General features: G+C 34.2%; 1 protein-coding gene across 1 annotated transcript in view; it reads right to left on the minus strand.

Moving 5' to 3' along the window:
• Positions 1-24,017, minus strand: part of Dcc (DCC netrin 1 receptor) — a 1,066,901-nt gene that overhangs the window by 536,709 nt on the left and 506,175 nt on the right. Inside the window, exons 4-5 of the mRNA XM_027949033.2 lie at positions 4,893-5,043; positions 3,319-3,455 (exon numbers count right to left, since the gene is read on the minus strand). Of these exons, the coding sequence (XP_027804834.2) occupies positions 3,319-3,455; positions 4,893-5,043 (288 nt within the window). The remainder of the gene's footprint in view (positions 1-3,318; positions 3,456-4,892; positions 5,044-24,017) is intronic.

Consider the following 24,017-nt stretch of genomic DNA (forward strand, 5'->3'; position numbering starts at 1 on the left):
TAAAATTGTTAGGTAAGAAAATTTTTGTGGAACGAAATATGCTTTTGTTGTTGTTGTTTTGTTTGCAGCAGGGGCAGTACCAGGGATTGAACTCAGGGGCACTCATTCACTGAGCTCTGAGCCACATCCCCAGCCCTATTTTGTATTTTATTTAGAGACAGGGTCTCACTGAGTTGCTTAGCACCTTGCTTTTGCTGAGGCTGGCTTTGAACTTGTGATACTCCTGTCTCACCCTCCAGAGCTGCTGGGATTATAGATGTACGACACTGTGCCCAGAAGAAAAATGCACTCTTTTGATAAAAGGCAAATTCTGGCACTGCTGTTGAAAGTATAAAGACTTTTCAGTTATTTTTCTGAGGATATAAACAAATAAATAAGAAAGATATTAACAATAGTAAGATATTAAGACTATTACAGATATTAAAAATGATTGGGTTAATGTTTTTATTTTTAATAAAATCTAGAAACACAATAATGTCTGACAACTGAAAACTTGAAAAACATACAAATATATATAAGCACACAGAGAAGAAGATACTATGATTTATCCTTAAGTGAATACACAGTTGTAATATGTACGTCATCTACATGGAGAAAATGTGTGCTATGAGTGAGTGAGTGAGTGTGTGTGTGTGTATGTGTGTGTGTGTGTGTGTGTGTGTGTTTCTGAACAGTCCAGGACTATGGATTATGTGTAAGTTTTATCATCTTGATTTTTAAATATGATTTTTATTTTAATTTTAATTCTCCCCATTTTAAAGTCATAAGCATGTTTTCTTCCCATACCTTCCTGTTATTTTTCTGATTATAAAAATGATGCACACCTTTGCAAAGTACAAGCTACAGTTAAAGAACAAGCAACATTTGATACCAAATTTACCTTTCCTTTGTCCATAGATGGTATGACAATTGTTTGAGCCTCATTTTCAAAGAATAGTTTTATTCTTTTCTTTCTTGTTTCTTCACTAAACTGTCTACTATCAAGGTTGTTACCATATGTTCTTGTATTTAATGTGACTAACATAACCAATTATTAGCCAAACAGAAATTCAAGAATCATTTCTTGCATATCACAGAAACCTGGGACTCTGGACTCAGACTGCATTAATTTGAACCCTGAGTCTTCCCTTGAGACATTTATTCATCTTTCTGGGCAGAAATGCTCTTATTCATAAAGCAGGGTTGACATTGACACCTAATGTTGGGGTTAGGGTTAGTGACTGCTTCTTCCTCAATCTGACATTTCCTTTCATTCAGAGGAGGCTCCTTTAGGATAAAACTCTTGCTTCCCCAATCCCTTCCCAATATTCACCCTTTCCTGGAGTCAGGAAGGTTAGATTAGGATAAAAGGCACAAATAACCTATCAGATTGAAGTTTGAAGACATCCCTTTCACCTCCTGTTCTCTCTGTGGAACACATCTGACCAAAGAGAATTACTGCACTCCCAGGCCACTGACCTCCAGGCAATGAACACCATGCTGTCAGGAGCCCTACCACCAGTGACCAGATGAATATGCTTCTCTCACACTGAGAGGAATCACAGGCTCCGTGGCAGAGATTTAAAAAAATAAAGGTGATATTTGAGTCCCTCTATGTCATAATATTTTTGTTATTTCTCAATTGGTACAAAATTATTAAACAGAAGCATTGCTATTAAATGGGTTCCAACTTCACAACCCTCATAGGCTACTGTGAAGAGCACGTCTTACAATGTTTGTACTAAATAATTGCCATTTCTTGTATATATGGTGTGTGTGTTTATACAGAACATACATAAAAACACATATATATGTATGTACTGGTTTGTATATGTATGTGCTTATAATTATTTAGAGATAATTTTCATAGTTCATAAAGTAAAAAGTATGCCAATATGTGTGCACATACATGTGTACATACATGTAGGTCTTTGCTGATTTAGTTTATCATCAAAATTCAGCATTGTTAAATGTACAGCTGGAGTACCAGTGAAGCCTTACATTGTGCATTAATTTGACACAAAATTTGACCTTCTGTATTTGCAAGTAAAAATTTGATTATGTCAATATAAATTCTCTTATTCTGTAAACACACTTGCATTATTATCAGTAATACACATTACAAGATCACTTCTAAGATAAGTGTTTAGTGTTAGTATACTTTGACATTAAAAATATGAAAGTCTTGAATTTTCTTTGTTTCACCAAGCTATAAAATATGATTAAATGAAATTGTTGCCATTTTAAAGACAGCTTATATTTTAGTTAAAATAATGTTACCTCTAAATCCAAAGAACTAAAGTCTTTTGCCCATTCTTAGTTTAATACTTCTGGCTTGATGAAAGAAAGAGCAACTCCATTGCCTAATGTGTTATATACATTATTATCCAGGGCACAGTTGAAAGTGTTTTATGAATTAACGTTAAAACCAAAACAGATGAAGGATAGCATGTTAATATTATGATTCGGGTAAGCATATATAATCAGTTTATGATACCTTTTCATTTCTACTGAAGCCTATGACTTGTCCTGAATTCTTTAAAAGGAAAAATATTGATCCCCAAGGGGGGAAAAACATAGTAAACAATTTTTAGTGTTGTTATAGGAAAAAAAGGAAAGTGAAATAAAATTGCTAAGGCTCTTTCTTCAAACAATTTAATTCAAATGAAACTGGGTAAAAGAAATCTGGAATACACGATAAAATTTGGATTTGCTTGAGTACCTATTATATGTAAGAATTATTAATTTACAAAGAGACACAGGTGACCCCACCTTTCTGAATAAAATGGACTTATCAACGCACCTTTAATTTCCTTAAATTATATTCTTATTGTGCAAGTTTTCCTTACTTATATTAGATTTTAGGGTCCATTTTAAATATAATACTTGCAGTATTTCCATGTAACTAAAACAATCTTACCAAAACACTGAATTTAATGACAGAGGCCCTGTCATCTGGAATGATATCTGCTTTTTCCACTGAGGCTCATTTTTGCTCATTTTTTCCCATATTCTTCTTCATCTATTTCCCCCCAGATATGATATTTTTGAATCTTATACTTGTTGTTCAACACCCCTGTCAAATAGTAATTTGGGGAACTTCTCAGCTTATCACTAGAATAATTAGCCTAAAGAGTAATATATTTGCTTTTAATCAATGAACAAGTGTTCCACACTGTATTCAACCCCTGTGCAATTAATCAAAGCACAGCAAGGACGCATGTGGTGTACTGGGACTTCACAATTTCACACTAATAAACATAGGAAGCAATCAGTGGCAAGCATTTAAAGTGTATTTTGAAGAGGACAACGTAAAGTCATCTGCAGTCATTGACTTACCCAAGACTGTGAGCTCTGCAGAGGCACTAATGTTCTCATTTTTATATGTGACAACACAGGTATACGTTCCACTGTCGTCATCTGTCACATTGGAGATAAGCAAGTTGCTTCCACCCAATAAAGAATACTTTTTAGACCTGTAAGACACCAGGCATATATAATTATACAGTAAATTAACACACGTTTGCAGGCGAGGTACTCAAGGTTTAAATGAATTTTGCAAACCTCAAACATAAAATTGGAAACAAACCCTGTATGAGAGGGGCTTGATAATATCTCACTTATTGACCTAAAATTAATTCAAAGGAAACTACTCGCACTGGAAGGCAGCATGTAGTAATCAGAGAGATGAAATAGGAATAACTGCAGTGCTAAAAAAGAAACTTACAGTTAATCTAGTCCATTTACCTGCTTTTAAATTTGAGAGCCTCAGGGTGCAAAGAAGTGGTTCTCTCAGAGTGGAGGGCAATGTTCTGTGCCCTGACATCCAATTCAGTGATCTTGTACGAAGCCACAACTTACACTGAACCCAAACTGCCTAAACATATGCAAAGAGCATGTGTCTGCTGAGGCTGTAACATTTCTTGCAAGCTTTAAAGATCCCAGAAAAGTTGTGATATCATACTGTTGTTATCTAAGTACATATTTGAGGTGGATGAATTTAAAGATTAATATATGATCTATGGACCTATCTCATCATAGAAAATAAATGTGTTAAAAAAGAGTACACCAGTCCTCCCAATCAATGAAATTAATTTCTTAAGTGAGATCCATTTAATCAAAATGTTTTAGAATAAGTATTCCGTCATATGAAGGGCTCACTTTCTAACTCTATCTTATTATTAATGCTCCAGTAATTCAAGACCAGGCACATTCTCCTGTCTTACCTTAAATATTTGTTACAGCTGGGATAGTCATGGGCAAAACTGGTGCTAAAAGGAATTGCTCAGACATTACGATGATATGCCACATATTGAAATCCAGAATTTTCGGTTTCTTTATTCCCTTTTTATTGAGGTATAATTGAAAAAAAAAAGTGTATGTATTTATACAATGCGATGTGATGTTTTATGTTTATGTATAAAGGATGAAATATGTGTTTGTACATATATAAACAAATGTCTACACACACATACACACAAAGAGAGAGAGAGAGAGAGAGAGAGAGAGAGAGAGAGAGAGAGAGAGAATGAACATCCAGCTAATTAACCTAAACATCACCTCACATAGTAATCTTCTGTGTGTGTGTGCTCAGAATGTTTAAGATCTATCTCTCTATTCCACTACCTTAGGATGAGGTCATCTAGATGCCTCATCTTAAGACTTTGGATGGGACCACCTCAATAACTATCCTGGCTTTCTCAATTTCCTCTCAGAATTGATCTTATGCATTTTGACTCTTTTCCCCATGGGCTCAAGTCAGTTGTTAGATGCCATTTATACACTGTATAATGCTGAGGAAGAAGGGGAAAAATCCAATTATCATGAGAAACCTAGCATTTCTAGGCATTTGTGTCAAATTAGAGAAAAGTAAACAATAATGCATATTTCACAGAAATCCTAAATGAGTGTACCTGAGTTGGATGACTTCCTGGCCCCGTAACCAGGTGAAACTGGGCGGAGGGTAGCCAGAAACACAGCACTCCAGGACAGCATCCCTTCCTTCAATGGCCACCACGTTGGATGGTCTTTGCAGAAAATACAGCTGCCTATGCAGTCCTGGATCTATGAAGAAAAAATAGAGGATGAAATACTTTATGAAAAACATTTCCAAGATAAATGACATAACTGAAATCATTTTTCCCCTAAGAAGACACAATGATGGAGAGGAAAGAAAGAAAAATGGAAAGATGCTGGTGAAACTTATGAATAAACTCCTAAAAGAGTTTCCCCAATCCCCAGATTCTAGGATTATATTGGGATAACCTTAGCCATTGAGATGTCATGGCATAAAGCAAAGGACATAGCTGGAGGATATAGGTGACTCATTTGGGCTATTGATCTTGTTAATTTGTCACTATTAGAGAAACAGCCAACATTATTAGTAACTTTTCTAAGGGTTCTCATCTGAAAATTTTATATGTTCAGTCTGTGTGCCAATAATATCTATTCCACTTTCTTCTGCTTAGTTCATTGCTTTGGTGACTTGATACATATGATAAACATAGATAATAAAAATTGTGCTCCATAGCACACAGGCTCTAAGGATTAGAATATAAAGGTTTTGCAAAAAATATCAGCTTTCTTCAAAAAGGAAGTTATATTTGTATAAATAAAGTTGGTTTGCTTGTTTTTTTAACAATGTCTGGTTGTATCTTAACCTTTATTTATATTTAATTTTTAAATATTTCAAACAGTGAGATTGTCCCTAGATCTGTGCCCCTGGGTGAAGCAGTGCTTGTACCCTTCTATTCATCTCACATATTTACTTGTTCTGTGAATGCAGCATTACTAGTGTTGTCTGGCAGGTAATTGAAACCGTGTCTGTACAACCTAAGAACTCATGTTATTCAACCTGAGAACTCAAGTGATCCAAAGCCATTAAGATATCAACAGATGGAATATGCAAAAAAAAAAAAAAAAATACAGTCTTAAGCACAGGGTTCAGCTCCATCAGAGTGAAGAGCTTCCCTTCCCTCCATTATAGAAGCCCAGTCCTCCTGCCTAGGGCATACCAGTCTTCAAGGTTAGGTGGACTTGGAGGAGACTGTCCCACCTAAGCCAAACTTTCTGACATGACCTGCTGACCAAATTTCAATCCCTCTGAATTGATGTATTTAAGATAAGATGCTGAGTTTCCACGTTTCCACTAAAATCCACATCTCTCTAGGAGATTTAATTAAGACTATTTTCAATTTAATGCATTTAGTGGAATTAGCCTTTCATTTGTCATGATGCAAAATCAAAGGAAAATCCTGATGCAAAGAAAATGAGGCAATGAAGTCTTCAAAACTAAGATTGTGCTGAATGAAGAATGGCTGAGGGAGATTAGATCCAACTGTATCACAGCATAGGGTACTGGAGATGAGGGAGGAACTGAGGTGGGAAGGAAGCTGAGACATATTGTAACATTGTTATTAATTTCCCATTGTCAGATCCAACTCCACAGGGTAATATAAGAATTGCAATTCTCAAATTAATAATTGGGATTATACTTGTCATCTATTTTGTGTGCAGATAAAAAAAGTAAATTCACACTTTCTCAGTCTTGACACATCTGTTTCTAGTTGTTCCAGCAACAAAAATAAATAATCTTCACAATGAAAATATTGAAGGCATTTTCCAAATGTGTTTATCATCATTAAACCAATATTGTAGAAAAATGCCTCAAAACCTTTGCTAGTTGCCAGTGGCATGTTTTACTTCCTTTCTCTAAAATGACTTTTCAAATTAAACAAATATGCTTCAAAAGATAATAATGCTTACAAAAAAATTTCTGAAATGGACAAGTTCCCAAAATGTGTATATACAACTCAGTATCTTTGTTACAGAGGACCATTTATTCAAATTCTTTACTTTCACCACCTGCTCCTCAGCAGACATGTGTCCTCCATATACATCACAAATGCTGCTCTACAATACCTTGGAAAACATCAAGTAAGATCTACTAAGTGTAATATTTTAGCTAAAAGAAAATTTACCAGGGACAGGTAAAATGACAGGTAATTTATTTACCTGTGGAAGAGCCAATATTTCAACTCAAATGACTATACTTCATCAGAAAACAAAATCATGTAAAACAAAATGATTCAATTTTAGAATATTCTTAAAAATTGTTTTCATTTGACAAAAAATTGAACAGATAGTGTACAGAGTTTCTATATACCGGATCACATCCCATGTCACTCAGTTTCCCCTATTATAAACATCTTACATTGTTGTTACAATTGTTACAATTAATGAGCCAATATTGACATACTATTATTAACTAATGTCCCCATTTTACATTAAGACTATCTGTATCTTGTATAGATTTTGACAAATGCATGTTAAGTATCCAAAATTACAGTATTATGTAGAGTAGTTTGAATACCCTAAAAAATATTAAGTTTACTTATTCATGCCTCTGCCACAATTCCTTCTTCCATTCTTGTGTCTTTTCCAGAATGTTCTATCATTGAAATCACACAATATGCTACTTTTCAGATGGAATTTTATTACACTTAGCTATATGCATTTAATATTTTTGTGACTTGACAGCTCATTAATTTGTATTGTTGGATAATATTCTATTGCATAGATGTATCATAATTTGTTTATGTATTTATTCACCTATTGAAGGACACTGGCTATTTTCAGTTTTTTTAACAAACTGCCATAAATATTCACATATAGAAATTTTTCAATTCCATTGCATAAATACTATACATTGGAATAGAATTACTAAATTGTATTGTAAAGTATTGTAAATCTATGTTTAGCTTTGTAAGAAACTTCCAAGATGTCTTCCAAAGTGGTTGTGTAATATATCATTCCCAGCATTAAGGAATGAGAGTGCCTGGCACTCATATCCTCAGCAACATTTGGTATGGTCATATTTTTAATATGTGCATTTTAATGGGTGTGCAATAATACCTCACATGCTGTTGGTCACATTTAATATTCTATTCTTGGCATTTGTAAGCCTTTGGTGTAGTGTCCAAATATCTTTCCTATTTTTTTTTAATGGTTGGTTTGTTTTCATACCATTGAGTTTCCAGAGTTCTGTATGAATTTTGTATATAAGTCCTTTATCATATTATACAATATTTTCTCTGTCTGTGGGTGGCTGTTTTTCATTCTCTTAGCACTAACTTTTAAACAGTAGAAAATTTTAATTTTAAGAAAGTCTAACTTGTTTTTTACTTCCATGCATTTTTTTGTTTAGGTATTCTACCTGAAAGTTCATGACCATATCTGAGATCACCTTGATTTCCTATGTTATCTTCTAGAAATATTAATCTTGTGGTTTACATTTAGATCATCAGATCCATCTGAGATAATCTTTATAAAAGATGGAAGATATATGTCTAGATGTTTTTGATAGTTATGTCCAATTGTCTTTCTCCATGTACTTGATTTTGCTCCTTGGTCAAAAAACTTTTGATGGGGCCTGTGTAGGTATATTTCTGAGAGCCCCATTCTGTTCCATTGACCCATCTGTCCATTCTTTTGCAAATTCTATACTGACTTGTCTATTGTAAGTCCTGAAGTCAGGTCCTACCCATCCCGTGACTCTAGTCTTCTTCCTCACTTTTGTGTTCACTACTCTGGGTATCTCCACATAAATTCAAAATGAGTTTGTTGAAATCTACAAAACAAATTGCTGGAATTGTTGTCTTCATATTAAAATATCTTGACATCACAAGGCTCCTATTGTCTCAAAGCATCCTTCTGCTATTACATTTAAAACCAAATAATATATTCCAGAGTAAGCCAATACCCACCTGGCCCATTTCAGTTCCTTGTTATTATAGATGCACTGGAGTTTGTGAGCCTGATCATGTATATGCAAATTTCAGTGTTTGGTAGGGGATTTTGGTTTCATATCCCCAAACATATTTCTCTATATCTCATCTAATAAACTCTAGTATTAAGAAAGTTCCCAAAAGAGTTAAAAGAAAATAGTTCAGGGGCTGGGGATGTGGCTCAAGCGGTAGCATGCTTGCCTGGCATGCATGCGGCCGAGGTTCGGTCCTCAGCACCACATAGAAACAAAGATGTTGTGTCTCCCGAAAACTAAAAAAATAAATATTAAGTCTCTCTCTCTCTCTCTCTCTCTCTCTCTCTCAAAAAAAAAAAGAAAGAAAATAGTTCATATGAAAATAGTATACAACACAGATTAGCATGACCACAAAATGTCTGAAGTTCCTCCAGTACAGAAGTGAGTGTTCACTTCTCTGTGCTTCAAGTCTGGCCTGGTCCTATGTCTTGCTTTGACAAACAGATTTTGGTGGGAATTATGCTATGTGAGTTGTGGAACCAAGGACTCAAGAGGTCTTTGCTTCTGTGATTGCTCTTTGAGACTAGCATGTTAGTGGACCCAAATAAAGAGTGACAGATCACAAAGATTTTAACTGAGGCCACCAGCCAACAGCCATATCCAACTGCCAGACTCATGAGAGAGGCAATCTGGAATCCTATGTCTCAACCAAATACACATAAATGAGACCTAGTAAAACCAGAAATTGCTGAGGTAAACTGCAGAATTGTCAGAAATTGTTGCTAGGTTAAGATGCTAAATTCTGTAGTAGTTTGTTATTCAACAACAAATAACTGAAACATATACATAAAAAATATATATACACAAAAACAAAACAAACCCACCCCCCAAATTTAAAATGTCAAGTAACTATTTTTGCCATTGTTATTTTAGTTTGATTTTTTTCAGTTTAATTGCTAGGGTGATCTTGAGTATATACAGAGACAATATTCAACTTGATATCTGCACATTTTTCTCCTTTAAAATACTTTAGAGGACCATTAAAAGTCATACTTATATTTTAAAAATAGGACAATAAAACACAAGGTTAACTTTTCTGTGATATATTTGTGGGTGGTTTTTTTTTCATCTTTGAATTATTCTGTATTTTCTAAAGATTTTCAAAAGAACATATATTTTTAGGGTGAAGAGTTATTTTCAACTCTAGTGGTACAAAGTGTATAGAAATTATACAAAGGGCCAAAAACATCATAAATGTTAATGACCAAAACTTCAAGCAAATATTTAAGAGCCAATGAAAGCTTTGTCTCTAAGCTCCAAATAGTAGAGAGGAAAAAGTACCTAGGAAATGTGAACTTTAAATTCTAGCTTTATGACTCTTGTTGATTAAATTGATTTTAATGGAACTAGAATGAAATTAGTAATTAATGATAAAAACAATTTGTTCTCTGGCTGTATAGGCACTAACTATTCCAGTCAAAGTGAAGAGAACAGGAAGAATTTCTCCAGTGAACAAGGAGCATGGTTTAATTACAAAAAAAAAATAAAATAATGAAAAACAATTTGTAATGTGGCTTCATAAACTGGGTGATAGGTACACACACATTTTACTTTTCTTTTAAACTGTACATACAGTTCATATACTTTTATATGTGTTTGTGTGTGTGTGGTGTGTGTGTGTGTGTGTGTGTGTGTATTTTAACATATTTTTAAAATAAAACTGCAAGGAAAATGCGTGCATGGATCCTGAAAAATATATCTGATAATCATTTCACCAGCAAACTAGCAAAAATTGACTTCTCTTCTAATATCAAATTTCCATATTAAAAAGTCACAAAGCAGCCTTATCTAATGTAAGCTCATGAAAGTAAACACCAAAATATTCATTTTTCTAAATTGATTCCAAGTTATCATGATTTACTTGGACTAAAACCCAGTTTAGCTTTTTCCTGTTTGGAAAAAAAAAAAAAAGATGTTAGCTTTATTCTTTCAATTGGTTCCTGGGTCACCAGAGTAAGAGTACAGTAAATCTCCCTCAGAGTGCAAAAGAGTAACATATAAAGGATGACCATCATAGTGCTACCTTTCTGGGTTACAGATTGCCTGGAGGAACAGAACTACCATATGGAGACACCTTGTCTTTGCCTGTTCTTCCCACTCTATCTCCTTTTAACTTGTTTTTCAATGGAAATTTTGGCCTACATTGCTTAATCTGAGTAGGAGAGGACTGCTCTACAATCTATTAAAAAATAAAGAATAATTATTCATACAGTGAATCTCAAACTGTTGGGTATTACTGAGGACCCCAAAGGGCTTTTGTTCATGTATAGCTCCAAATATTTACCAAAAATCAAAATCAAAATTTATTTTTTAAATGTATACTTATATCTTACCAAAAATTTTCCAAAAATATCTATAGTTTTAAAACAAAAATATTAGTGAGGATCATAAGCAGTTCTTTACATTTTTTGTAAGTACATTTAATGAGTGGTTTATTTAAAAATAACTATTATAATATTACTTTCTTCATCCACAATGGTCTGTATGTGGTTTTCATTGAATTACATGAAAACAACATGACTTCAAACAGATATGTAGCTGTAAAGAAAGGCATATTTTGACAGCCTTTTCAGATAATTGTAGATATTATCCTTTAACACTATACCAAATTTCAACAAGCAGTTTCTTGCAAGTTGGTTGCAATGTGGAATCTGACATAATATCAGTAAACATTTTGTGCTGTTTTAAAAATCCATTGCTCTATCTTGTACTTTGGATGGATCTTTTACCCATGCATGATTTTATCACATCAATCAATGGTCATTTTGAACAGTACACTGCATTAGACAGGTCTTCCAAATGTTGACACGTATCATTATAGAGTATCAAAAAATCTCATTTGTTACTATCACCGCCAATCCAATAGAAATGACTTTTAATGCTGGGAAGCTGTCAAGGTCCCAGTGATAGATACAAAGTTTTCTAAATTTCGAATTTTAGCTTTAAAACACGAATTTCATCCTTGGCAGCAAATACTATTTTCCTTAAAGTGACTGGTTCACTTTGTTCATTTGTGAGAAAATATCTAACAAGCACCCAAGTCTGAATAGCTACAGTGTTTCTTTTGGTTGTCCTTTTAAGTAAAAAAAAATATATATATATTTTTTCCATGAGGAAAATAAAATGCTAGAGAGTTTGGTTTGAAATTCAGATGATCACAAAAGTGTTTACTGTGCAAAACTCTTTGTACTTGGATTTCCTTCATGTGTATTTCTCATTTTAGCATGCAGCATATTAAAAAAGATGTGCACTTAACATCAAGATTCAATAAAATTAGTAGCCTGTACTAAAAATGATGTGCACTTAAACATCAAGATTCAATAAAATTAGTAGCCTGTCCTTCATCAAGGACATCCAGGCAGCATGGTGAAATGTACAACAGATACAGAAGCATAAGTTTTAAAGTAGGTTTGACCTCCAGGTCCCCTTAAAGCAACATGAAGATCCAGTGGCCATACTGATGCACAGGGTCTCAAACAACTCATTACCCTTCGTGCTCACCATAGGAATAATTTTGCATCTTTCAAGTAAAAGTGTATAAATATATTTATGTTCCGCCCCCTCCTCCCTAGCATTTTCCCTTTTCCTTCTGCCTCCTCTCTCCGATTATTATTTTCATTTTCATTTGGGAAGATAGTGCAACAATTATATATGTCCACTTCTTGTGTTTCAGCAAGTGTTTATTAAGTCAGTGAGCCCTTTTTATCATTCTAATGTGGCACATTGGTCTACACTTAACACAGGCAAAAATAAAAACTATCTTTATGGCTGACACCCTAAAGAAGCATAAGAAAAGCGGATTCATAAAAGTAGAGAGAATATTTTATGTTTAGAGGCATTTAAAAAACTTCTTAACATTAAAAAGTATTTTAACATTCTTTTACTATTAAACATTCGAGTGAGTCTATAGGGCCAGGTAAAAACTAGGTTTCACTTTCCACATTCACAGGTTTTCCTAAATGCCTCAGGTGGACATAGATTTTGCCTGCCTCCCTGGCAGATAACTACCCATGGAAGTCATCCTGAGACCCTATTAGAGTGAGAGGAAACTCATAATTATCATAGGACGTGGGTGTACTCGTGACCACCCCAGGGAAACTGAAATGCCCGCTCACCCTGTGATGACAATTTTCCTTTGATGGGGCCATTTTTCAAAATTATTATTTAGGAACCTCAACGTTAAATTTACAGTGCTGAATCTAAAGAATAACTGAGGCATACAGAAATTAAATTATGGACTGCTACCATATGTGTCAGCAAGAAAAAATAATGTCACTTTTCACAGTTTAATAACTTATCCTCAAAATAACCAGAAGTGGCTTTTAATTTTTATGCTTTCTGAACTAAAAAAAAAAAAAAAAAAAAAAAAGTTTTTTTTTTCCTGGTTGCACTCCTTGGAATTCTTTATTAAGTCCTTGACTCAATGGAATTTCCCACTGGAAATGAAAGGGCACTATTCTCTTTGATTGCTTCCTACGCATAAGAGTTACAAATTAATTTAACTAGCTTTCTCTGCCAGCACCCTCAATTTAAGCTAACCTACGACTCACCTATGGGCTCCTGAGTTATCCTCCTTCTAGTTCTGTTCTAACAGGTACCATGAGTCTTCAAATACCAGCAGGCACCTTCTAGAATATGTGCTCCCAGTGAAAATTTCCAAGATACTCCTTACTTTGTGTTTAGAATTCTGTGTGTGTGTGTATGTGTGCACGTGCATGGGGCGGGGGGGATGGGATTGTTTTGAAAAACCAGTCTAATCCAGACTGATCACAGGAACTGGATTTTATTTAATAAAAAATTAAAAGCTCCATCTGGCTGTAAGCCAAGCATCTTTGAACACAGAGGGAGAAGAGAGCCGTTTCTCAGGAGCTATTATTTATCACTCTATGATTCTATTATTTCCCTTCCTCATTTACACCAATTCAGTACTAAAAATGACATTCCCTCTCTGCAAATATTCCTACATCTGTTCATATTTCCTCTTTCTTTTCCATGTACACACACATACTGCTATTTGTAGTTAGAATTTGAAGGAAGAAGGGAGAGCATCTATTCTTATCACCAGCGTATGGCTCTATCCCTTCTGTCTCACAGGCAAATTTTGGTCTAACAGTTCCATTTTGTAGCAGGTCTGAAGGAAGCGATTTTTCATTTTTAGAATAATTTGAATTTTTTTTTTTTTTTTTTTTTTTGCAGCTGACAGTAGAATCCCAGAAAACAAATGTTGCCATTACGATATGTCAAAGTTGTTTTTGGGAATCAAAAAAACTTCATAATTGATACACATGCATAAAGAAACACTTAAAACTTTCCAGAAAAGTAATGGGTTTTTGATTCTAGCTCTTGTTTTTGATAATGAACCAAAAGTATTTGGATTATTTCCTCTTTACTTAAGGTTGGATCAATAAAGGTGTGCCCATAACATGTCTACATATGTTTTCTTTATGCCTATGGAATAATTTGATGTCAAACAACACCAGAGGAGAAAGCAAGTTTTCCTGTTTTTTTTTTTTTTTTTTCACTATTTTCTTCCAACACCTGCATTTGCAGGTTATAGATCTGACATCTGTATAACCTTGGGGAAAGCTCCTAGTTTGTGTGTGAATCAGGGAAGTTTGCCTAATCTACTATCTACTCACCCAAGGCTGCTAAATGTCATATTCCTAGTAAATCCAGAACTGATGGTATCATGGACCCAACAGACTTCCGGGAAAAGAAAGGCTCTCTTCTTACCAAGAAATATCCATTTCTCTATGGGGAACATAATCTCAACTATATTAACTTTGCTTTTGACCTTTTGGGAAATAGTAATCTTTCATGGAATGGTAGCTATTAGGGGATAATAAAATCAATACCTTACACTACTTAAGGTCAAGGGTGAAAGTAGAAAAAAATCATGGATTTGGTGATGGGAAGATCACTGGTAACATTAGAATTTTAGACACAGCAAAAAATATATAAGTATATAATTGATCCCTTAAACTAGGAATCCTGAACCTTATTGATGATCCCCCAAAGCACCAGGGGCCAAATAATTATTTTTTAACAATGTTCAAAATCAAACAGATTTTCTATCCATAGTAAATTCATTTTATCTTACTAAGATATTAGATTTTGTTGCATCCAATAGAATCTGATCAACTCCAAGTAAAACAATGGTCACCCAACAGTGGTTAAAAGACCTGCCCCACCATGACAAATTTGAAATAACATGATAGTCCATTAACTCTGGAGCAGTGCCCAGCCCAGGTTCCTGGAGAGGACAGGCTAAAGCGATCATCTGTAAGTGAGGAGCACATAATGACACAGATCTTGGTCAGAATGTATAAAATAAAGGGTATTGTATCTTTTTTCATATACTTTTTGTGACAATATAAATCAACTTAAAACTAAATTGTTATTCATCTAAAACTAGGACAACCCCTGGTTGGATTATTTTGAGATTGACTTTTCATCAGTAGTTTATTGCTTCACCACATGGTCTTCTGGGTATTAGTAACCAGAGTTTTTCTGACAAACTTGAATTCTTGAATAGTGGGATTATAAAGGCAAAGTTGGAGCTGAATGTAGAATGAAATAACACATTATGTCCTTGTTAGTGGAAAGATCTGAAAAGCCTGACTGAGTCCAACCCTCTTCCCTTAACAGGAAAGGAGATTAAGGATTTTAGAGGATTCAGTAAATTGCTAATGGCTACTGAATATCAAATGCTAGAAGCTTATTTAACTTTGGACTCCCATTCCTTAGGTAGTATCCCTAGCACTGTATCTTACTGCAGAAAAAACAATATTGGTGGAAACACAAGGGTGAAAACCATGTAGCAATGAGTTGTTAGAGAGGAAATAATGGCAGAGAAGTCTGGTTCCTCTTAGATATGAAAAGGAAATGCAAAACTAGATGGAGTGTGGATAAGTAACTGTCAGTTGACAAAGCACACTCAGATACCCAGAGTCAAAATCAGGTAATGTATTAGTAGGTAAATAATATTGACATGAGAAAACATTTTCTGAAGATTGAATAAGTTCTAAAATGCCAAGTAGATATAATACCTAAGATTTCAAAATTCTAGGAATTTTACTTGGCCTACCAAATTTAACCTTCGAAACCACCCTATGAAATATATGGCACTCCAAATAAAGAAAGAATTTGGCTCAAGTAACTTGTTCTAAACTGTACAACTAGTAAGTGATGAAAACAAGATCGGTACTTAGTTTGGTGTTGGGCCTCATGCTTTTAATCATTTATTATAATAATAAATCAAAATGGGAACTTGAAATACTCATTAACTGAATGATATTAACTCAATATGAGCAGGATATATGGAAATGGATTCTAGGTAGTAGGCAGACCCTTTCATGTAATCTAGATTAAATCTGATAAAATATCTAGAAAACCTGTACTTTACATGGTTTAAATATAATATGATCACATACTCCCTTTTCTAAGTATATATAAGAAAGGAACAGAGATTAACCTTAAATTTATGAAAGGCTAAGTTTATTCAAAACTGTCTTTAAAAAAGCAAACTGTAAAAAAAAGCAAACTATAGAAAAAATCCTTCAAAGTAGTGAAAAATATGAAAAATGAGACATTAAAATGTAATACATTAATCTGCTTTGTTTTTCATTTTTGTTTTTGTTTTTCTGTGTATATTTGCCAGGGTATCTGTTGTTCCAAAATGTTCAAAAACTGTCAACCATCAATAAAGTTAATTGAATCCAGTTTCAATTCCTAGAGATAGCACTCAAGGTTCTCCATATTGTGAGTTCAACTTCTCACTCCACATTTATCAAGTACTGTGATCACACTACAGTTATCACTTATGATCTAGAAGAGTAACTCTCTAGAAAGAAATTTTTCACATACAATTGATTCATTCCTTAACCATGTTCATTTGCAACTAGGTATGTTTCCCTGAATTGACCCTTTCCTGTCTAATGTTAGTCATAGGGCACGTGAATTAAATACCTGACTTGAAGGTCAACTTTAAAAGCAGATAATGTTGGAGTCCAGTGTGGTGGTGCACATCTGTAATCCCAGTTACTGGGGATGCTGATGCAGGAGGATTGCAAGTTTAAGGCCAGCATAGGCAATTTAGTAAGACTCTATCTTAAAATTTAACAAATAAATAAAATGGGCTCAATATGTAGCTCAATTACAGAGTGCTTGCCTAGCATGTATAAGGCCCTAGGTTCAATCCCCAGAAGGACAATAAATAAGTTAGTAAACTAAATAAATACAAAGAAGACAGTGTGTCCCCTAGAGGTCATTACTTTGTATAAACTATAAAAATTGATTGTAGCAATGGTATAGACAACTCTATTTGTTGTACTGTTCTTTACTTTGTAGATAATGATATTTCTTTTTCTTTTTTAAAAACTAAAGTTTTGTAGCAACCCTGGGTCTTCTAATTCTGTCAGCATCATTTTTCTAACAGTATGAACTCACTTCATGTCTCTGTCACATTTTCATAATTCTTAAATAATAATGAAAAGGCTTTAATTATTTCATCTGGCATGATGGTACTATTGTAACTCTTTTGGATGCCATGAACAATGCCCATAAGACAGCAAGCTTAACTAATATATGTTGTGTGTTCTTAAGTGCTCCTCCAATTGGCCCATCCCCCTTCTCTCCCTCCCTTCCATCCTTCCTATTCCCTGAGAAATAACCATGTCAAAATTAGGCCAATTATGTATAACCATACAACAGCTTCTAAGTGTTCATGTGAAAGGAAGAATTGCACATCTCTCACCTTAAATCAAAACTAGAAATGATTAAGCTTAGAAAGGAAGGTGTATCCAAAGATGAGAAGGGCTGAAAATAAGGCTTCTTGTGCCAGGCAACCAAGTTGTGGATGCAAAGAAAAAGTTATTGAAGGAAATTAAACGTGTGATACCAGTGAACAGAGCAATGATAAAATCGCAAAACAGCCTTACTGAGGACCTGAAGAAAGTTCCATCATTCTGACTAGAAAACTAAAAACAGCCATAACATTCATTGAAGACAAATCCTAATCCAGAGTAAGGCCAGAATTCTCTTCAATTTTATGAAGACTGAGAGATGAGGTAGAGGTGGGTATCATGGAAGAAAAGTTTGAGGTCAGAAAAGTTTGAGGTCAGAAAAGTTTGGCTCACGAGGTTTAAGGAAAGAACTGGCTCCATAATATGAAAGTTCAAGTTATAGCTGCAAGTGTTTAATTCAGAAGCTGAGTATGGCACTCAGAAGTCCAGCACAAACAACTGCAGAAGGCAGCTGCACTATACAACAGGTGACACAGGCTTTCTTTGAAAGAGGATGCCATCTAGAACTTTCATAGCTAGAGGGGGAATGTCAATGCCCAGCTTCAAACTTTCAAAGGTTAAGCTGACTCTCTCATTAGGTGTTAATGAGGCTGGTGATTTAAGTTAAAATCAATGTTCATTTGTCTTTCTGAAAATCTTAGGACCCTTTGAAAACAATAAAGAATCTACTATGCCTTTGTTGTGTACATGGAAAAACAAAGACTGGATGACACCAATTCTATTCAATTCAATTCTCTGAACTCTAGCCAGAGCAACCAGGCAAGAGAAGGAAATTAAAGAAATGAAAAGAGGAAAAGAAAAAGTCAAACTATCTTTGTTTGAAGATAAATCTCTGGGTATATCTTCTACATCTATTCCCCTTCCCCAAAAAAGCCATAAAACTTCTAGAGCTAGTAAGTGAATTCATCAAAAGAGCAAGATATAAGATTAACATTCATAATTCAAATCTTTCCTCTACTCCAACCATGATTCTGCTGAGAAGGAAATCTATTCCATTCATAATAACCTCAAAAAACACAAACATATTTGGAAATTAGTCTAACCAAAAAGGTAAAAATTTTAAAGGTAAAAATTTTCTATGCTGAAAATTACAGAACACTGAAGAAAGAAATTTAAAAAGAGATTAGAAGACGGAAGGATCTTCCCTGTTCTTGGAGATGCAGAGTTAGTGTTATTAAAATGGCCATATTACCAAAAGCAATATATAAATTCAATACAAACCCCATCAAAATAGCAATGACATTCTTAACAGAAGTTTAAAAACAACCTAAAATTCATTTGGAAGAATAAGATCCAGAATAATCTAAGTACTCTTGAGCAAGAATAGTAATGCAGGAAGCATCACAGTACCTGATCTGAAGAGTTATAGTAACAAAATCAGCCTGGTGTTGGCATGAAAATGAATAGTAAAACCAATAGAACAGAGGACACAAAGACAAATCTATATACTTACTTACAGTCATCTGATACTTGACAACGGTATCAAAAATATATATTGGAGAAAAGATAGCCTGTTTAACAAATGGTGCAGGGAGAACTGGATATCCATATGTAAAAGAAGGAAACTAGATCCCTCTCCTTCAAACTGCTCAAAGTCAAATCAAAAGTGATCAAAGACTTGAAAATTAGAATAGAAATTTTACAACTGCTAGAATAAAATGTAGGATCAAACTCTATCATATAGGTAGGTGTAAGAAGTGACTTCCTTAATAGAACTCCCAAAGCTCAACATATAAAACCAAGAATCAATAAGTGGGGTGCCATCAAATTAAAAAGCTTCTGCATAGCAAAGGAAATGATTATGAGCATGGAGAGAGAACCTACATAATGGGAGAAAATGTTTGCCAACCTGCTGCTCAGAGCATTAACAGCCAAGATATATAAAGAACTTAAAAAACTTCACACACACACACACACACACACACACACACACACAATACGATCCAATCACAAAATGGGCAAAAGAACAGACATTTTTCAAAAGAAGAAACACAAATAGTCAACAAATAAATGAAAAAAAAATGTTCAACATTTCTAGCAATCAGAAAAATGCAAATCAAAACTATGTTTTAAGCCAATCAGAATGGCAATTCTCGATACAAATAATAATAAATTCTGATGAGGATGTAAGGAAAAAGGTATAGTCATACATTATTGGTGGAACTGCAAATGAGTACAACCACTTTGAAAAATAATACAGAGATTCCTCAAAAGACTGTGAATTAAATCACCATCTGACCCAGCTATCCCACTCCTTGGTATTTATCCAAAAGAACCAAAATAAGCATACTATAGCAATACAGCCACTTTAATGTTTATGGCAACACAATTCACAAAGGCTAAGTTATAGAATCAGCCAAGATGCCCATCAATAGATGAATTGATTAAGAAAATGTGGTATATATGCACACTGGAGTCTTACTCAGCCATAAAGAAGAATTAAATCATGGCATTTTCTGGTAAATGTATGGAACTGGAGAACATCATGGTAAGTGAATCAAACCAGACTCAAAAAGTCAGAGGTTGGATATTTTCTCTTGTATACGGAAGTTAGAGCAAAACAAGGAAAAGAAAGGGATCAGACATCATAAGGATATAGGAAAAATCAGGAAAGTGGAATAAGGAGATTGAGAGGGAGGCAAAAGGGATGAGAAAGTAGAGAAAAAGTGGAATAAATTTAACAGAATTATATTATGTGCATATATAAATGTGCCACAGGGAATTTTACCTTTATGTGTGTGTAGAAAGCTCCAGTCAAGAATGGATAGATGAATGAGCAAGGGAAGGATCAGTGCAGTGGAGGGCTGGGTGGGGGTGAGGAGTGACATGGTATAGGTCAGATTTGATGCATGTATGATTATAGAGGAATGGACCCAGCCACTATGTACAAATATAATTCTCTAACTAATACAAAGGACCGAGTGACTGCATGATAATCTAAAACATGGTTTACTGAATATTTGAGGTCCACCATTAAGGACTACCACCCAGGTGGGGGACTTCCTTACAAATATTAAAATATCATTGCTTATTGACAATACACTTGGTCACCCAAGAGTTCTGATTAAGAGGTATAATGAGATTAATTATGTTTTCATGACAGATAACACAACACACAATCTGCAATCCATAGAGCAAGGAGCAATTTCTCCTTCTATTGTTATTAATTAAAATACATTTCATAAGGCCTCAGTCTAGCAAAGAGAGTGAGACATTTTTTGATGATCTGGAAAAATAATTTGAAAACCTTCTGGAAAGAATTCATCATTCTATATAGCATTGAGACTATTCATGACTCATGAAAGAAAGTGAGAATATCAACATAACTCAATCTGAGAAGAAGTTAATTCCAGCTTGTGTGGATTACTCTAAGAGGTTCAACAATTCAGTGGAGGAAGTAACTACAGATGGGGTGGAAATAGTAAGGAATGGAAATAGTACGGAAACTAGAATTAAAATTCATGCTTAGAAATGTGCCTGAACTGCCATAGTGTCGTGATACAACTTCCATGGATGGGGAATTGCTTCTTGTGGCTTAACAAAGAAAATGGTGTCTCGTGGTGATGGATATTACCTCTGGGAAGATGCTGTGACCATTATTAAAATTACTACCAAGGATTTAGAATACTACATACATGATTTGATAAAGCAGGGGCAGGATTAGAGGGAATGACTCTGTTTTGAAAGAAGCTTTATTGCATATGCAATGGTATCAAATAACATTGCCTTCTACAGAGAAACTTTAATGAAAGGAACAATCAATTAGTATAAGGCCAAGTTCACCACTGTCTTATTTTAAAAAATTGCCATAGCCCCTCCAACCTTCAGCAACTAACTACTGGTCCGGTGAGTCAACAGTTATCAACACTGAGGCAAAATACTCCAAAACAGAAAGATAATGGCTCACTGAAGGTTCAGATGATCATTGGTATTTTGTAGCAGTATTTATTAGTTAAAATATATACACTGTTTTCTTGGACATCATGCTAGTACGCACTTAATAAAATATACTACTGTTTAAAAATAATTTATATGTACCAGGAATTCAAAACATTGTGTAATTTGTTCTATATATTCACTGAAGTAATCTGGAACTGAACCTGCAATATTTCTAAGGTCTGAGTGTAATTAATTTTAAAATATAATATTTAGGGATATAAAAAGCTTAATACAATACTGAGTTGGTGAGAAATTCTTAGTGATGAAAAAAGTATGAAACTATTTGTTTTAAGATTAAAAACAGAATTTTACTTTTAAATAAGATTCATTCTTGAGGTCTCTATTAATATTTATTTCAACAAAATAAATACCATAGAGAAAAATCATTCAAAATATATTTTAGTCCAGTTCATTCCATTAAAAGTCACTGCCGTGAGTTATACAGATATTTAGTTCCGATCTATACAGAGTCCAGAGTCATCTAATTGTAGTTAAACAAATGAACAATAGATTGAATTACCAACTAAGCAATTCAATTAGGCTATTAAGAAAACTGAAATAAGAATTCCAGTGTATGGGGCAGTTATTTTAGTCAACCTAGTGCCCAAAGCAGATTTATAATTCTGCAATTCAATCTGCTGCTGGGCATTCAGATGTGATGAACCATGAATAAAGTGAACTTGACAACCACAATGGCTGTTCCAATCCATCATATATTCCCCAACACATACAGTAAGACACTTGAAAACATCTCAATGGTTAGTGTGTTGTTATTGCTATTTTTTTAAAATCCATTACAATCTTTACTTCTAACTTACTCTATTAAAAATGGGTGAGTCCTTATAAATGAAATAATTTCATCAGTCAATATGATACTTTAAGTGAATATAAATTTTTTGAGGGTTGACCATTCTGGTGTCACTTTTAATGCTTTTATGTCATGTTGTTAATATGATGGGTTTCTATTTAAGTAACCCCATCTTTCCAATTTTGTAGGGGTTAGAGCATAGGATGGATAATATGTGTATATAATCTAGTACTGCTTTCAATTGGTGCCTGTAGAAAGTGGAAATTTATTCAGAAAATATTAACATGAATTTTAAAATAAGAGATTCATGGAGTAGAGCAGCAGATCAGGCGGAGGGAGGTGGGAGGGAAAGGAAAGGTGCTGGGGAATGAGGCTGCTTAAATTGCATTATGTGCATGTTCACATATGGCCTAATGAACCCCACCCACTATTATGTGTAATTATTATGCAGCAATAAAAATTAATTTTAAAAGAAATATTTTTAAATTGAGAGAACCATAATAAGCAACTGAGAAAAGCTAGGCTTGAGCATTCAATCCTTCATCCTCTCACTGAGTCTTGTACTTATTGTGGATCTATGTAGATCAGCTCTGAGCCAACTTACTAAACTTTAGGACAAAGATCAAGCACATTAGGTGGTCAATGGTATTCAAAACAGGGCATAGGATATGTGTAATAAGTATGACAATAATGTGCATGTGTATTGCCTCTGCCCATGATTCTTTGAAAGTTATATGCGAATTCACAGAACTTAGACAACAATTCTCATTAGATGTTACTTTTTAAAAATAATTTAGTTTCCATTTATGGAAGAAATACCTATCTGCCTCCAGCATATACTAACACTTTCCTGTTTTTAGCCAGATTACCAACGCGGCTTTAAATAAATCTCCATGGATTACAATTCAAATGTGTTTTACAAAGTGAACAAATAAAAGTAAATGGCGATTGGATGATTATGCCTTTGTGTCTTTCAAAATCCATTTTAAATTGAATATTTGATTAGTCCACCTAGATTCCTTAATACCACTGGAAAACAGACCCCTCTAGCATACTAACATAATCAAACATATTCTTTCCAGTTTTCTGTGAGGCTTATCTTGGCTTCCCATCTGATTGACTCAACAGATGCATTATTAAGGATATAAGAATATAAGCATTTAAAACTTTTGTGAATGTAATGGATACCTAAATAGCTACGTGCATGTGTTCAGAATAAATGCTACATTTGCATCAGTTACTGCAAGGTAGATGGAATATAACCATCATACCAATAGTTACCAACACATTTAAGTCAATATCTTTGTAACTAATGGAGGATGGAATGTACAAAAAAGTTAGAAGTTTTAAAGATGTCCTTATTTAAAGCACTATGAGGAAATTTCCAATTTGCTAGTTTGTTTTAAAAATTACTTACTCTCTGCATAACTGAAATATCTGTGATAAGAACACACAGGGTACAGAGAGAGAAGCCAACATCTAGGTGCTTTGATGAGTAGTTCATCCCAATTACTCAAGTGCGTGCCTGTTTGTGATTCACATGAGTGAGACTACCCAAGCCTTAGCAGTGGGAATAAATGAGAAAGTAGATATGACATAGACATGTGAGAGCAGCAGTCACTGAAAGGAAGAGACCTTAGCATTCATTCCAACCTCTGATCATTTA

Source organism: Marmota flaviventris, chromosome 16 (genome assembly GCF_047511675.1).
Source record: "Marmota flaviventris isolate mMarFla1 chromosome 16, mMarFla1.hap1, whole genome shotgun sequence".
NCBI classification, from domain to species: Eukaryota; Metazoa; Chordata; class Mammalia; order Rodentia; family Sciuridae; genus Marmota; species Marmota flaviventris.